This window comes from Nelumbo nucifera, chromosome 4, assembly GCF_055504915.1.
Source record: "Nelumbo nucifera cultivar China Antique chromosome 4, China Antique-T2T, whole genome shotgun sequence".
In the NCBI taxonomy this organism is placed as follows: domain Eukaryota; kingdom Viridiplantae; phylum Streptophyta; class Magnoliopsida; order Proteales; family Nelumbonaceae; genus Nelumbo; species Nelumbo nucifera.
In genome coordinates, this window is record NC_142652.1 from 14,865,276 (window position 1) to 14,880,858 (window position 15,583).

Here is a 15,583-nt window from a genome sequence, read left to right on the forward strand (position 1 = left end):
TTAGCTACATCTTCACATAGCTGTAATGCAGTGATAAAGTCACCACACTGAATTCCAGGATGAGGAGACCAAACTTCTATTTTCGAACACCTTCACAGCCAGATCCAAAAATCCACAGGATGCATAAAAGCGGATGGGACTATTACTAGCATAAGTAGGAGGGGCGAAGTCAAGTTTTACAATCAAGACGTGTATCTGTTTGACTTCGTAGATGGCCAACAAGAATGTGCAGGCCTTGAGAACAAATGGGAAGGATTGTTTGACTTGTGAAACACTATCTTCCTTCAACATTTTGCTATAGAGTAAAATGTACTTATCGTTATGGTTGACGCTCCACGCGTAAGCCTTGATAACGGTTTCCCATACGAATGAATTGGGGGTCTAAATATGGTCAAGAAGACCAGATGCTTAATCAAGACCAGAGAAAGCCAAGAAATGCAATTTTCGACTGTATAAGGACCAAGAAGAGGGTCTCTCGATGATGGGCCGATACAGTACGTAGTGTCTGAACGTGAATTTGTTTGAGCTGAGACATGTTCATGCAATCTCTTACAAGGATGAGATGGTGGAATTGGTTGCTGTTTGTTATTACTGCTGCTCTGCTTTTGTTTTTTTCTTCTGATAACGAGGAGATGAGATCATTGAGATGATGGACAGATGATGAGATAATTAGAGGACATAAGTTCTAAACATTTTACATTATTTTATAAAGGGCCTAAAAACATTCATTTTAACAAATAAATCCCTATTCTTTTTCTTCCACTTCACAGTCCGTCAGTCCGCTATCTGCTTTTTTTTTTTTTTTTTTTAGGGGGGGTAGAAATATCAAATATCTCTCTGGTTTTTTGGTAGAAACAAATATCTCCATCTATTCAGTACTCAGTAGTTTGGAGAATGAACTGATGAGCTTCACATTTGCTCCCTTCTTCCTCCTATCTCGGTTTCCTCTGGAGACTGCTATTATCAGTAGAAACTTTGATGGCTTTCTCTTGCTTGGCAGGAGGAGAAGGTTTACTGCATCAAGCATCTCGAGAGCTCAACAGGTTATACTTTTTTTCTTTTCGAAATAAACCCTCATTCTGTCTCTATATTGCCTCAAATTCTCTCTCTCTCGGGCCTCATTTATTATTTTATAATTTTTATTACGCTCTGGCTTGATCAAAAGCGTATCTTCTTGTTTTTCTTATAGTAGGCAAATGAACCGCTTTTGGTGGTGGTTGGGGGTGGTGCTGCTGGAATTTATGGTGCCATTAGAGCTAAAACGGTAGCACCCGATTTGGGTGTCTTGGTCATTGAGAAAGGGAAGCCTTTATCAAAGGTTGGTTTATTTCCAACTTGTATAGTTGCATTGCATGAATTGTGTTTCAGCAGAATCTAAGGGGAAGTAAACTCGTCGCAAAAGCAAGCAAAATGACACATGTGCATGGATGGCGGGATCAATTCTCCATTTAGTGGATCCAACTAGTGAACTAGGAGATCTACTACGGCCAGATACAAGTCATTTGGATGATCCTAACCGTTCGACCGAACCATTTATGCCCTTGTTAACCAAAAGTGTAGTCTGGATTTAAATTGTTTATCCTGCAGTTCATGCTATGCTCTTTTTAGTAATTTATGGCAGGTTCAGTCTATGCATAGCGTGTTTTCTGTGTTTGTATCCCTTTCCATCTGTTCATTAGAATTTCTACTGATTTGTAGGTAAAAATTTCCGGTGGAGGTCGATGCAATGTGACAAATGGACATTGCACTGATAAAATGGTGAGAGGGCCTGGTTTCCAATTACCTCAAATAGGCAATGAATGATTGATTGTCAAAAACAATCTGAATGCATGAAATAACTTCTCTTAATCTGTATCAGGCCATTGATACAATGTTCAATGAAATATATCTTTCTATTCATATATTTGAAGTCGGTGCACATATTATTGCTGTAATTCCATCTGTAAATAAGCTGTTCTTATTATTTTTTTATATATTTTTGAAGGGCTACACAACCCCGGGGGGGGGGGTAGCCCATCCCCCAACCCATGTGCAGGTGGGATTCGACCCCAAGTCTCCACTACTACCAGCAGGAGACCTTACCAACCCACTGCTGGTACTTTGGCATGGTCCTATACTTCAATCAGTTTAGACCTTTTATCCAACCATGAACTCCCCTCACCAATATAAATCAATAAACAAACAAATAATAAGAGGTATTATACATAACTTGTTGACACTGTTTTCTGATCTACTAATTCATAAGCTCTTATCCCAAGATAATGCCTTAGATGCTGGTTAACTTTCATGATGAAATGGCAAAATGATTTGGCCATAGCTATGTGTTTCTTTGGAAGTTTGCTGCCTAATGTCTGTCATGCCTTTCATGCAGCAGGCAAACCTATTCTAAATTTTGGACTTCAACTAACTTGTTCTGTTGATCAGAAAACTAACTTTAAGTCATTCAGTCCTGTTATTGATACCAAATTCCAAGTTCATGCCCAAGCTCTGTAATGGTATTTTTCCTGTTAGGCACATACAATAACTGCATTTGGTAGATATTGGTGTTATTGATGCTAAGTTCTTGTATCATTATGAAGATGGGCAACATGCTGATTATGAAGTAACAAACAAGCTCCTCCACTGAATCAAGCCTACAATCATTAAGAATTCTAAATCTGGGGTTCCACACAATGTCAAAGTTTGGAAACAATCAAGGTAATTAGCAACTTTTGCATCACAAAGATCTATTTGTGCACCAAGGGTCTATCCAAAAACTGACCATTTTTCCATTATCTATTTCATATTTTTTATAGTTTATTTTTAAAATATAGGGGTAAGCCTTCCTAATTCCTCTCCACACTGAGCACCCATATAATTGTCTGGCTTGTTCAAGTCCAATATTTTGTCTCTAAGATCAAATGGAGAGACTTTGTATTAAAATTGTTGGAAAACCTTGGTCTGTCCAAAAATTGAGAAAATTCAAAAGGACTTTCTATGGGAAGGGGGTGGGGGTCCAAAAAATTTCATTTGGTCAAGTGGGAGAAGGTATGTAGCTCAAAGGAGGGGGGAGGGTTAGGGCTGAGAAGGGTGAAGCTCTTCAACAAAGCACTATAAGGGAAATGGTTGTGGAGATTTGGGCAAGAGAGAGAGAGAGAGAGAGGGAGGCTTTATGGATGAGGGTGGTGGTTGGAAAATATGGAGTGGTGAGATTCGGGTGGGAATCAAGGGAAGTAAGAAGTTCTTATGCGATAAGTGTTTGGAAGGGAATCATGAGTTTTAATCAAGACGTTAGAAGTCTGGTAAAGTTTAAAGTGGGGGAGGGCTCTAGGGTAAGGTTTTGGGAAGATGAGTGTTGAGCGGCTTGGGGTAGGGAAACTTGTGAGGTGTGCCTCAGACTATACAAGCTGACAGAACAGCAAGTCTCTATTGATCGGTGTTATGAGTGGAGAGGGGAGCAATTGATTTGGAACCCAAAATTCAGAAGACCTTTACTGGACCAAGAAGTGGAAGAGTGTATTCTGCTGTTGGAAAAGTTGGAAGCTACCGACATTCCCAGATCCACAGAAGATGGCCTATGGTGGAAAGAATGCAGAGAAGGAAGTTTCTTAGTTAAATCCTTTTACAAGGCATTAATGAGAGATGGAATGGAGTCAGACCAGATAAAATGAGTGTGGGGTAACCTAGTACCCCCAAGGGTAGAAACCTTTTCATGGCTGGTGGCGTGTGATAGTATCCTTACTTCCGACCACCTGAAGTTCAGAGGTTTATAGTTAGCAAGCTGTTGTTTCTTATGCAACCAGGAGGAAGAAATAGTCCTTCACTTGTGTTGATTAGATAAAATTTTAAGTTCTTCCTTACTTATTAGTTCAGGTTTTTAAGTATTTGAGGGTTCAATACAGCATTTAGCAATGTTTGTGTTGATTAAACCCTAATATATAAGAAAATAATAAAAAGAAATTAGTATATAAACACACAAAATGATCATTTTAGTTTAATAATGTCTATTTTTTAATTATAATCTCAAAAAAGAATGAATAAAAAAGTATTTTATAGTAGGAAGTAGAAAACTGCTTGGCGATTAGGCGAGGCGAGCCTCAAAGGGCGCCTTGTCGCCTAGGCGTCGCCTTGACAATTATGTATCATATAGAATATCTATAATATATTATATTATATTATATATTAGAACATATAATATTATATATATTTTATAATTTATAGTTTATATAATAATATATTAAATAAATTCGGTTTTAACGGAAAACTGAACCAAAAATTTCGGTTTCAGTTTTACATTTCAAAATTGGGTTAAAAAAAATTCAGTTTATTCGTTTCGTTTTTTAACCGAATAAACCGATTGGTCACCCCTACCCCGGGTAACCGATACCAAGGATTGAAATATCGATACGATACATCCGATACGGGGCGTGTCGTATTGGTATCGTTAATGTCTGGCACGGGATACGCTACGACTGGATATGTGTCGTGCCATTCGTGCATATCTCACCGATACGGGTGTGTATTGGTCCTTATCGCATTGTATCGGCTGATACATATCGATACGGACCGATATAGAACAATATACCGCCCGCGAGACGCGAATGCGCATACTCTTCTAAAAAAAGAAAGTTGGAGGGAGTCGAACTCGCGTCAAGAGTTGGGAGAGCTTAACGTCTACGCCTATAAACCAACACGCTACTCCTCCTCTTGTGTTTACGAGTAAATGAATATAATTTTTATTTGTTTATTACATGAATGCAATTCAAATAAATAATACATATTACAGGTAACTCCAACTAAAAATTAAAAAGTAATGTTTAAAATCAGTATTTTATAAAATAACAGAAATAAATAATATATCAAATCCATGTTTATATCAAAATATTATTTGAATCTCAAAAAATTTATAAAAATATAATATTAATAGGAGAATAATTATTTTAATACTTAAAATTTATAAATTTGAACATGATATATATATATATATATTAATTTACATTACATAAAAAACATATTTATTATTTAGGAAATAAAAAATCGTTTACAAAATACTCAAGAATATAATCTTAAATTGAACCTATCAAATCTACTAATCTACATTTATACCAAAAAATATTTTTAATTAGAAAATTATAGGAATAAAAATATAATAATGGAATAATCATTTTAAAAGTCAAAAATTGTGAATTTGAATATGATATGTATCTTAGAAATTTTAATAGATTTGATATATTTTAAGTTGAGATTATACATTTTATAAATTATTAATGGATATTTTAATTTACATAGAGAATTTAATATTTGGTTGACCTTTTTGTTAATGTAATAAAGTAGAACTAGTAAAACCAAAAATAAATGATATAATAATTAAAATATAATAGGAAAATATGTTTTGCATTTTGGACTCTTGATTGATAAATTATCAATAAAATTATATGATATCTATGCATCCTGTTATATTAATTGTAATGTATTTTTTCATATACACCATTAAAATATCCGTATTTATACATTATTTATGATTATTTGACCTTAAATTTAAAGCGTATCCGTATCCAAGTTGTCTGATACGATATGCGATACCGATACTTTAATCCTTGACCGATAGTCTCCTGGGGGGCGGGTAAGTTGCTTACCCACCCGCCAAAAACATTAAAAACCTCCCACCAAAGTCTTTACCTGAGTAAGCATCGGTGCAACCAAACATTGGCACCACAATTTTCCCAGGTAACTCTTGCCCAAGAATCATTTGCCTAGGTAAGCGGCTATCCGGATACCAAAAAACGAATAAGACCTTTGAATTAGGGCCACCATTTTTTCTTCAAAGAGTTATCAAAACCAATGGCCCTTGAAAAACTTAATAAAATGTTTCCTTCCCCATCCCTAACCACCCCTCTTACATAAGACTCATCTGGGTTGCCTAAACAACGCCCATCAAAACTGAATTTTAACCTGTTAGCTTCAGGTGGATAGTTTATCTTCCTACATACTAAGGAGAGATGTGATATGAATGGATCTAATTGAAGATACTTTATGTCCTTGTTATTTTAATCCTACTGGACCAAATTGATAAGTGCTTTTCCCAGTTGCATGTGTTTGGAGGCTATGGTGGAATCCTTGGAAGTTAGGATTCTTAATGAGATACCTGATAATATTATTATTATTATTATTTTGATTAATAACACTTTGATTAACTCATCAAAAGAAGATTTACAATAGGAAGACAAACACGCTTATCTTTCAAGAGCAGCAAAGAACCTCAAGAAAAGAGAAAAAAGAAAGAAAACACACTATAGTTACAGCTTAGCCCAAAAAAGTGAATCCCTTTCTGCCCCTTGTTTAGCTAAAGCGTCAGCTAGGGAATTAGCCGATCTTTTAACCCAAAGTATCTTAACTTCCATCTCCCGCACCAGCCACTTGAATTTCCTCCTCTCATTATTGTACTTCCATAAGCCATTGTGATCTTTAATCAGCCACCCTATCACCACCTCTGAATCCCCTTCAATTAAGAGTTTCCTGATGTTCAACTCCTTAACTTTCTGTACTCCTTCCATAACTGCAAAGATCTCAGCTCTAAGGGAGTCACCCACTCCAATTGGGCCTGAGAACATAGCAGAAAGAGGAGAATGTCAAGTTTGATGTTATCGATCAGAAAAAAAAAGGAGGAGAATGTCAAGTGGAGCTTAGTAGGGAGGTGGACACCCCGTCATGTAGGGAATATAATGACAGAATTATTAATGAGGGGGATGTACGAGAAAAGATAGAGGAGATGACTACAGAGGAAGAAAGAGAGATTGTTCCTGGTTGAGTTGGGTCCGGTGGAAGGAAGAAGAGATGGGAAGGGAACAAGATGCTGGTAGGAACTGTAATAAGGAGGTTCAACTTGAGATCATGTGGAATGATTCTGGGGAGAACGAGATGGTCATGAAAAAAACAAAAGAGCTTTCTGTGGCAGGGGAGGAGTCTAAAGTGATTGAAGAGGGTAAGGATGTAGGCAGTGCTAAGGTGTTTAACAGAAATCAGAAGTACATAACTAGACCTTTGAGTCAAAGGGAAAAAGATGAATCTGAAAATGAAGGGGAAGAAAATCAAGAAGATGAAATTATGCTGGATGAACCATATATAGTGGATCTTTAAAGAGTGAGGCTGCACCTTGCGCCTCCTGATGGGATGCTTATAACAGTTGTTTATCCTTACTGTTTTCAATGAAATTTTAATGAACTTTTACTTATAAAAAACATTTTTTTGAGCAGATGTAAAGTATCCATTCATTCAAAGATAAAGATCAAATGTACAACCAGAGGCTGTACAAAAGAGAATACATAAAAACAAACAGACCACTATCCCATGAGGCATTACAAACAGACTTTCAAAATAAAAAAAGGGACCTATTAGAAGGAACTGTCAATATTCAGCTGTATTGCAGACCAGGAGTACAGTTTCCCCACAATTCTCTAACACACTTCATCCTCTCGACAGCTTTTGTTATGAAACATCCTTGAGTTTCTTTCTTGCCAAATCGACCAGAAAACTACACCTGGAATCAAGTTCCATAATTTTTTTTGACTTGCAAAAAAACATATATATTGGACAGATCGGTTGATTTGGACGTGGTGGTGAACAAGGGAGTGGAAGTGTGTAAAACTTTAGGTTTATTCTTTTTAGGGGGAGAAGAATTTGCAAGGATGATATTTAAGGAGATGGAGGAAAGGAATTGAGTGGAAAAGAAGTTGATCCATGATGGGGACGGGTTCAATTTAGGGGTAAAGGAATGCCAAGTTAAATTTGGGATTTTGGGGCTCGATGGGGTGGTTGACAGGGAAGGAAGTAATGGAGTGGAATTCTTGACTTTTGAAAAGAATGCTGTGCTGGAATTGGAAAGAATTAACGATGGTGAGCATGTACTTGAGAATTTTAAGAAGAGTTTTAACACAGCAAAGTGTCTTAGAAGATTATAGTGTCGGCAAACATTTCCGATTTCAAAAGCTTTTGCAATACTGAGAGGAAATGTATTTGGAGTGGGGCCTATAAAAAAGTGAAGAAATTCAAAAGATTTAACAAGAGAGGGAGTAAGCTTGTTGCAGCCGATTCTAAAATAGTCAACTGAGATCAAGATTGTTTTGGGGGTGGGAGTGGCTGAAAGTTGTGATTGTCATTCAGATTTTAAGAGTTTTTTTTTTTTTTTTTGGGGGGGGGGTTGTCTTTTCTTCTTGACTCAGGTGGGTCATTTTATTTTGGTTTGTGGGCTGGTGTTGTAGTTGGGGACCGGGTTTGAAGTTTATGGTCACTTTGTCATTTCCTTTTCAAAGGTTTGGGGGAAGTTGGTGGTTTGTGTTTTTGCTGGATGGGTTTGGTTTGTTTGAAGTTCTTGCTATGCTCTTCTCTCGGGTGACTTCTTGTTACCTTTCTTGTGTTTTTCTTTTTTCTTTAATCAATTTTATTTTTGTCTTAAAAAATGGCAAGTGTTTTTCCTATTTGCCATACATTGAAAACATGGAATCCACTGATATAATTTGAATATCTTGTTTTTTAATGATGTTTGAGTATTCTAACATTGTCTTCTAAGTGCATCCAATTAATGTAGATTTTGGCAGAACATTATCCTAGGGGTAACAAGGAATTGCGAGGATCTTTCTTCAGTGTTCATGGTCCATTAGATACCATGTCTTGGTTTTATGATCATGGTGTGGAGCTTAAGGTTCACTTTTTTATCTCTCCTCTCATGTATGTGAAACTCTCTCACTTTTACTTGTTTTGTAATTTTATTCTGATTATGCTTACTTCTACATGTTCCTATTCTGTCCTTAGACCGAAGATGATGGAAGGGTATTTCCTGTCGGCAACAGTTCATCATCTATAATTGATTGCCTTATGCTGGAGGCAAAGAGGAGAGGAGGTAATCGTGTTGCCAACTTACAATCTGGTGTTATTGGACCAGGAGCATTCATGTAGTTAAAGTCATCAATGGCCACATGGAGAGTTAATACTTTTTGCTTTTGATTATACTAATAGCTTGGTTACTCAGAAGGTCCAAACTATATTCTACATTTTGTAGTCTAAAAAAGAAGAAGACTAATGAGATATAAAGCATTAGAGGTAGCTTAATCGAATGCTTTGTTACTTTTCTAATTGGTATTTGAAAACATTGGTTCACTGGATATGCATGGTATTTGAAAATCTGAAGTTAGTACATTTGTATGTGATCTGTTGGTTCATTGCTTTTCAAGTGAGTAGTAAGAAACAGTGTGAGAATGTGATCTGTATGTTCCTTATTCTATTTTTGTTACTTGGTCATGATAGAACTTAATGAAGGAAACTCGTGCATCTTTAGAATTATTCAGTGGTTCCATGTGTACTGGTGTTGAAGTTACCGAGTTAGTGACTTCTTATATATAAATGCTATAAATCTGGCTCACATTACTGGTTGGAGCGAGGACGTCTTACTCTGAACACTGTAGAACATTAATGATGTTTAATGTATGTGGGCATATAATCACCTTTCTGTTTTTTTAATAACATATGCTTTTCTAGTGTGATAGCTAAGAAAGATTGCTGCCAACAAGGATGATAATACTTTGGCATGCTTAATCACAGTAGTAAACCACCTCTAAGAATCTAGACAGATCTTCTTGATCAGTAAAAGATCAAACTTTATTGAATTAGAAATGATAAGTACAAGTACAACGCTTGCAACAAGAGAGGGCTAGCTGGGGGGTTGTACCCAACACAAGAAATGATAGTCTAGACAGATCTTCTGATCTCTCTTCACTTTCTATTCTTTTCTTATTTCCTTTCTTTTTCGAAAGAAAAAGAAAAACTAACTGGGGGGTTGTACCCAACACAAGAACTTTCCACCAAGTCCCTCTCTACTTAAGGTGTCTGCAAAGGAGTTTTCTGATATAGGAATCTAGCAAGGGATTGTGAGAGAGAGAATGTTCTGGGCAGTTTTGTGAGAAAGATTACTGGGGGCTCAACACCTCTCTAGGGGTTGACAATTGTACTTAATTCTGGAAAGTTATGCTTAAGTTGTATTAATGAAGTTACCATTTCCAATCATAAAAAAATATAGGAATCTAGCAGAATCTAGCACCTATAATAAAAGCGAAAGCTCTAGCATCCCTGATATGATTTCTGAATTGACAAAGGACCAACAGCTTCATTTTCCATCCAGCTGATGGTTGCCTGCGAGTCCCTTTCCACATTTAAATTTTGATAACCCAATTATCTACCCAACATCAACCCTTGAATGGATAGCAACTTTTCTCTAATTGAGTTTCCAACACCAACAGCACACACGCTGTCTCTAAAGGACCCATCAAATTCCTTACTTGCCTGGGTTTCCATAACTGCATCCATTGAAATTCAATTTCATTTGGTTTTGTGGGTGGGGTAACTAGTCAGCAGCCTTACAGTTTCTTCTTGCTTATGTGGATGGATCCCGCTACTTACCTTCCTCCAATGATGCCATCCAGAGTGATTGTCAAATACTAGCCAAAATTAAATTTTAAACATGCATTTCAGCTGACTAATGTTTATCTAAATCCATAATAGTCACAACTTACAGTACCAGAATATCAACTTGTAGTTTATAGAAGTTGTTGTCCTCTAAAATGAGTCAGCTGACTAATGTTTATCTAAATCCATAATAGTCACAACTTACAGTACCAGAATATCAACTTGTAGTTTATAGAAGTTGTCGTCCTCTAAAATGAGCGCGCACACACACACACATCATATGAATATTTCTGTACTTCTGATTTTTCAGAGGGTTAGAGTTAGATGGAGACATTTTAGGGGAGTTAATCTGTTGTATATGTATTTCCTGGTCCCAATCTTGCACCATGTTATCTAGGAAGTGCTGTTTAGTTCCATAAGCATTTGCATCATTTTCCATTGACCCCCCTGCAATGCAGTCCTTCTCAGGTATTAATTTGATAATAACTTTTTGTGAATTCTTAATATGTAATTTGCATTTAATATAGTTGGATATTTTCATTCGTGAGATGTATTCACTTTTTCCTTAGCAAGCCATGTTGAAATATCCATTCTTGAAACAGTTGTTTTGCAGACAGGCAAGACAGTCACTACTGCATCTACTAATGCTGGTGGGAAATTTCTTCTCAAGATTGAGAAGCGCACTATAAATATGGTTGAACATGTTGAATCTGATTACTTATTGATAGCCAGTGGAAGTAGCCCACAGGTTTCATTCACTGTGCTCAATAAAAATGCCAGGCATGAGTCATGAGTTAAATGAAATTTCTGGATTGAGTGGATTTTATTATTGTCACAGGGTTACACTCTTGCCTCTCAGCTTGGTCATTCAATTGTAGACCCAGTGCCAAGCTTATTCACCTTCAAGATTGAGGACACACAGTTAGCAGAGTTGTCTGGGGTAACATTCTTCAAAATTCAGCAACATACTTTTTGTTCTTTGCAACATATTTATGGAAACAAGATATATGTTAGGTGGCTCTTTACCAGTTTACCTCCTTTTGAAGATTGGCATTCTTGTCTTTGATCAATTCATAAAAAATTTCAAACAGAAAATAAAAATGGAAGCTTTTAAATATGAGAGGAAAATAGATAGTTGCAACCTTTACATAATGAAATTCATACTAGTAGGCCCAGGCAAGTTAGTCCAGCATTGACAACTAGAATATGAGTGTATAAATGGTTGTGTGCTGAAGTTCATTTTAAATTGTTTCGTATGTGTCACAATGTAAATACTCTACAGTATCTGTTAATTAGAAGAGTCGATTGACTTGTCTATGTTTTCAGTTGCTAGTCACCCCTAATCTGTAACATGGCTGCTTTAGTACTTAAATCCCTTTTTTGTTGAGATTTTGATATAGCTCCCTTTGATTTTTAAATAATACCATCTTATATTCTTTATTGAGATCTGTGACTGGAAATTACACTAGTTTCATGGTAATACTAGTTGCGACTTGTTATCACTTTCATTATGGGTTGTACAATCATCCTCTTCTTTTCCTTGGAATGGATATATTAAATGACAAGAATGGATGCCACACTTGATCTTAGGGATGCTGTTGTTTTTTTTCCGGAGAATTTCCTAATCCATTTCTATAATTTCCATGCTCAGGTTACATTTAGCAAAGTTAAAGCAAAGCTGAAATTAGAAAGTATTGGAAGGCATATGCCACAACTTACACAGGCATGTCTGCTTATATTGCTTGGAAACCTCAGAATGTATGTCTTGCATTGTAACTAATACTTTATTGTTTTAGGTTGGTCCCATGTTAGTCACTCACTGGGGGCTTAGTGGACCAGTGATTCTCAGGTTATCTGCATGGGGGGCACGTGATCTCTTCGGTTCAGGTTACAAGGGTAAGTATGTTTTTGTACGTGCACCTGTCTGTTTTGGTTTATTCTATCCTTAAATGTTATGTTGTTTCCCATTAACAGTTTAACCTGATAATTTTTGGGTCCAAATGCAGGACTCCTACTCGTTGACTTCATACCTGATTGTCATGTAGATGAAGTGAAGTCTATTCTTATTCGACACAAGGATCAGTTTGCAGTTTAGTCTTATTCTCTCATGGCCTACATTAGCTGCAAATGCTTTCTGTGGATTCTTCTAAATTTGATAGGATGGTTTCTTCTATTGTTCTCTTTCTTATTTTTCCTCCATTTTTTTAACCTTTCTCTTGTCCAACAGCAATTTTTGTTGGGCTATCGTGCACAAAACTTGAAAGTTTAACCATCTTTAGCTCAATGTTGCGTGAACTCTCCCAAGTGGATGGCATATCTGTGTCAGACGTGCATCAGAGTCATGGATTCTTGAGGATGCTTCTAGTAACTTTTACTTTCTATCCCTTGGCTTTTTTGACATGAACAGATAATGTACAAGATGGATATCATTTTTCATATCAAATGTGATTTAGTAACAAAGGCAAATGTTTTTGCATGTATATAATGTTAGATTAAAAAAATATGAACTATTTTAATAGCATATACTTTTCCATATGTGTGTTTGCAAGTCCATGTTTACTCATCTTGTCGAGTCAAAGTCTTGGACATGCATCAAATTCTGACTCCCATGTCTGTGTTCATGCAACATTAGTTTAGCTTCTCATGTATATATTGATATGCTAGATATATGCTATTTTATAAATCTATATATTTTAAAGTTGAATACCCTCTCTCCTCTGTGTGTGTGTGTGTGTTGAAGGACCTCTTCTATAATAATAAATTTGATATGAGAGAGTTCTACGTTCATTTATTTGGAATTCCCAGTTGTCTATTCTGTCAAATAATCTCTCCTTCCTCCTTCAGTATCATTCTGTGATATTGCTTCATAGAAAGTTATCGAGTGTCAGGGTGCATATTTTGTTTACTAATAAACTCGATGCAACAAGTAGTTCTGTATTTTCTACCTATAGTCTTGCATTTTCTTGTTGTCTGCCAGTTTATTTTTTCGATCTCATCTAGGGGTGCAAGTTGGGTACCCGATTTGAGGAGATTTTACACTGCATTGGGCCCCGGCTTCTGGGTTGGGCCCATTCAAATTTTATTCAAGTTTTAAGAAAATCCCAACCTGACCTTGCTCAAGTTGCATCCCCTAATCTTATCTCATTTAATGAAGTTGTCTTTACCTTAATCAATTTTATTCACCTGATGGTCTCTTTTGGTTTCTGAGTTACTTCATTTTGCCCCTTTTTTTTGTGAACTAACAAGTGTTAGAACCTTTTCAGAAGCAAAAGGCTCTTAATTCGTTCCCTCTAGAATTTGGCCTGGTGAAGAGATTTTGGAAATATATATTGGAACGTGAGGTCATGAGTCACTTTTTCACTGATGCATACATTTGAGCTCTCATTTGGATATTAATCTTTTTTGTATTGTGATGGAATAACTCATTTCATGGTTCATATGCAGGGTTTAAGTGGAGATTTATTGTGGGCATCCATTCCAAATAATTCCTTGGTTTCAGTTGCTTCACTGCTGAAGCAGTGTTCTTTTAGAGTGGTGGGAAAGGTATGTCTCCAACCTTCACTTCTACTTATCTGAATCCTCTGTGATTTATAAGGGAACAAAAAGTCATATCACAATTTTCAATGAAGGGCCAATTCAAGGATGAATTTGTGACTGCTGGAGGTGTCCCACTATCAGAGGTTTCACTCTTACCACTGCATGTTCCTCATCCCTATCCTCTCTCTCACTAGTCCTTGCATGCGTATCTGCCATTTTTTTTCTCTGGGTTTCCCTCTCTGCTAGTTTCTTTCCTCTGAACATGTAACTTTTGACTCCCTTTATGAAGGTCTCATTGAACACAATGGAAAGCAGGATACAACCACATTTATTCTTTGCAGGAGAGGTAGTATTCCTTCCTGACACGATCAAACATGTTACTTCGCTTACTTGTTACATGATTTTAAAAGTTGGAAGTTTCTGTAGGTATTGAATATTGATGGAGTAACTGGTGGTTTTAACTTTCAGGTAATGATCCAAAATTAATTTAAGGGTCAGGAACAGTTTCCTGTAGATAAATAAGTGAACTATATGAAATACTATCTTAATTTTTTTTATGTTCTTTTGAACCTTTTATGTTATTTGAACATGTTACTTGGATATGCTTTTATTGCTGCTAATAATTCGTTGGACATTATATTACCCTGGGTCTGCTTTTCAAATTTCAAATCTGCCAATTTTATTAGACTTGGTTACTTTTGATCATCATATGGTCCATCTAATACAAACTGGACAATTTTTTTAGGTCATTCATGAAGGTTGATTCGTATTTGTTTTATAATGGAATTTTATTATGGTTTTTTTGCAGAATGCTTGGTCAGGCGGTTATATTGCAGGATCAAGTATAGGTAAACTAGCATTAAGTGCTTCACTGAAAGAGGAAGCTGTATCATGAAAACATTCACATAATTTGGCCCAACCAGCAGCTGAATTTTTTGAAAGGAACATTGTATATATGGTAGCAACTAGAAATGAGTAGATATATTCGGGAACCTAGATGTTGCCCTTTTGTAATTTAGGTAATTTAGTTATGTGCATGGAAGAACCACCTACGCAACAAAAAAGAGAAATTTGAGGGTTCTAAATGAAGCGGTTGAAGTGGCAAGAAATGGGTCGCAATTTAATTGATACTTCTTTAGAAGTGGAGTGGTAAACCAGAATTACTGTAACGATTTCAAAGAGTTGAGCAATACTTTTTCAAGATGAATTAGAGTATTAGAGCCCTCATCCTGCACCCCTCTCTTATACTGCAGTTTGTTTGAATATTCTATGCGAAAGAAGGGCCCATGCAACAGTCTATCTGATACTGATAGGACATTACTTTTATTTTAGCTACGAATATAGAATACTCACCCATGCCACTTCCTATCGATCCGAGTTGGATCCACTGCACTTCCGCACATGCCTTCAGTCTACGGCAGGTGTCCCATTCAACCTGTGGATCCCACCTTGTCCCTTTGGCAATGTGGAAAAGCATACACTATTTGCACTCAATATATCATTAGTTCATTACTGCTTTCTTTGCAATGCAAATCTTAACTGGATACAAATTTCCCACCCGGTTCTGTTTGGCATCTGATTGCAAATGATTTTGACTCGTTGATACAGAATC

At 36.4% G+C, this 15,583-nt stretch overlaps 1 protein-coding gene across 3 annotated transcripts; it reads left to right on the forward strand.

Annotated features, from left to right (window-relative positions):
- Positions 1-771: 771 nt before the first annotated feature.
- Positions 772-15,198, forward strand: LOC104608047 (FAD/NAD(P)-binding oxidoreductase family protein). Of its 3 annotated transcripts, XR_016068675.1 has the most exons (17): positions 772-1,043; positions 1,193-1,318; positions 1,699-1,758; positions 8,564-8,677; positions 8,788-8,875; positions 11,037-11,182; positions 11,273-11,374; positions 12,086-12,157; positions 12,231-12,330; positions 12,441-12,523; positions 13,698-13,775; positions 13,879-13,977; positions 14,064-14,114; positions 14,261-14,317; positions 14,398-14,439; positions 14,780-14,968; positions 15,002-15,198. XR_016068675.1 is itself a non-coding variant. In XM_010273905.3 (16 exons), the coding sequence occupies exons 1-16, from the start codon at positions 903-905 to the stop codon at positions 14,864-14,866; spliced, it is 1,446 nt and encodes a 481-aa protein (XP_010272207.1). In that variant the 5' UTR covers positions 772-902; the 3' UTR covers positions 14,867-15,198. The 3 variants fall into 3 exon arrangements, 2 of the variants coding, with proteins under 2 accessions (XP_010272207.1, XP_088742711.1); XM_010273905.3 differs by having other exon boundaries at positions 14,780-15,198; XM_088886585.1 differs by lacking the exon at positions 13,698-13,775 and having other exon boundaries at positions 794-1,043; positions 14,780-15,198.
- Positions 15,199-15,583: the final 385 nt, after the last annotated feature.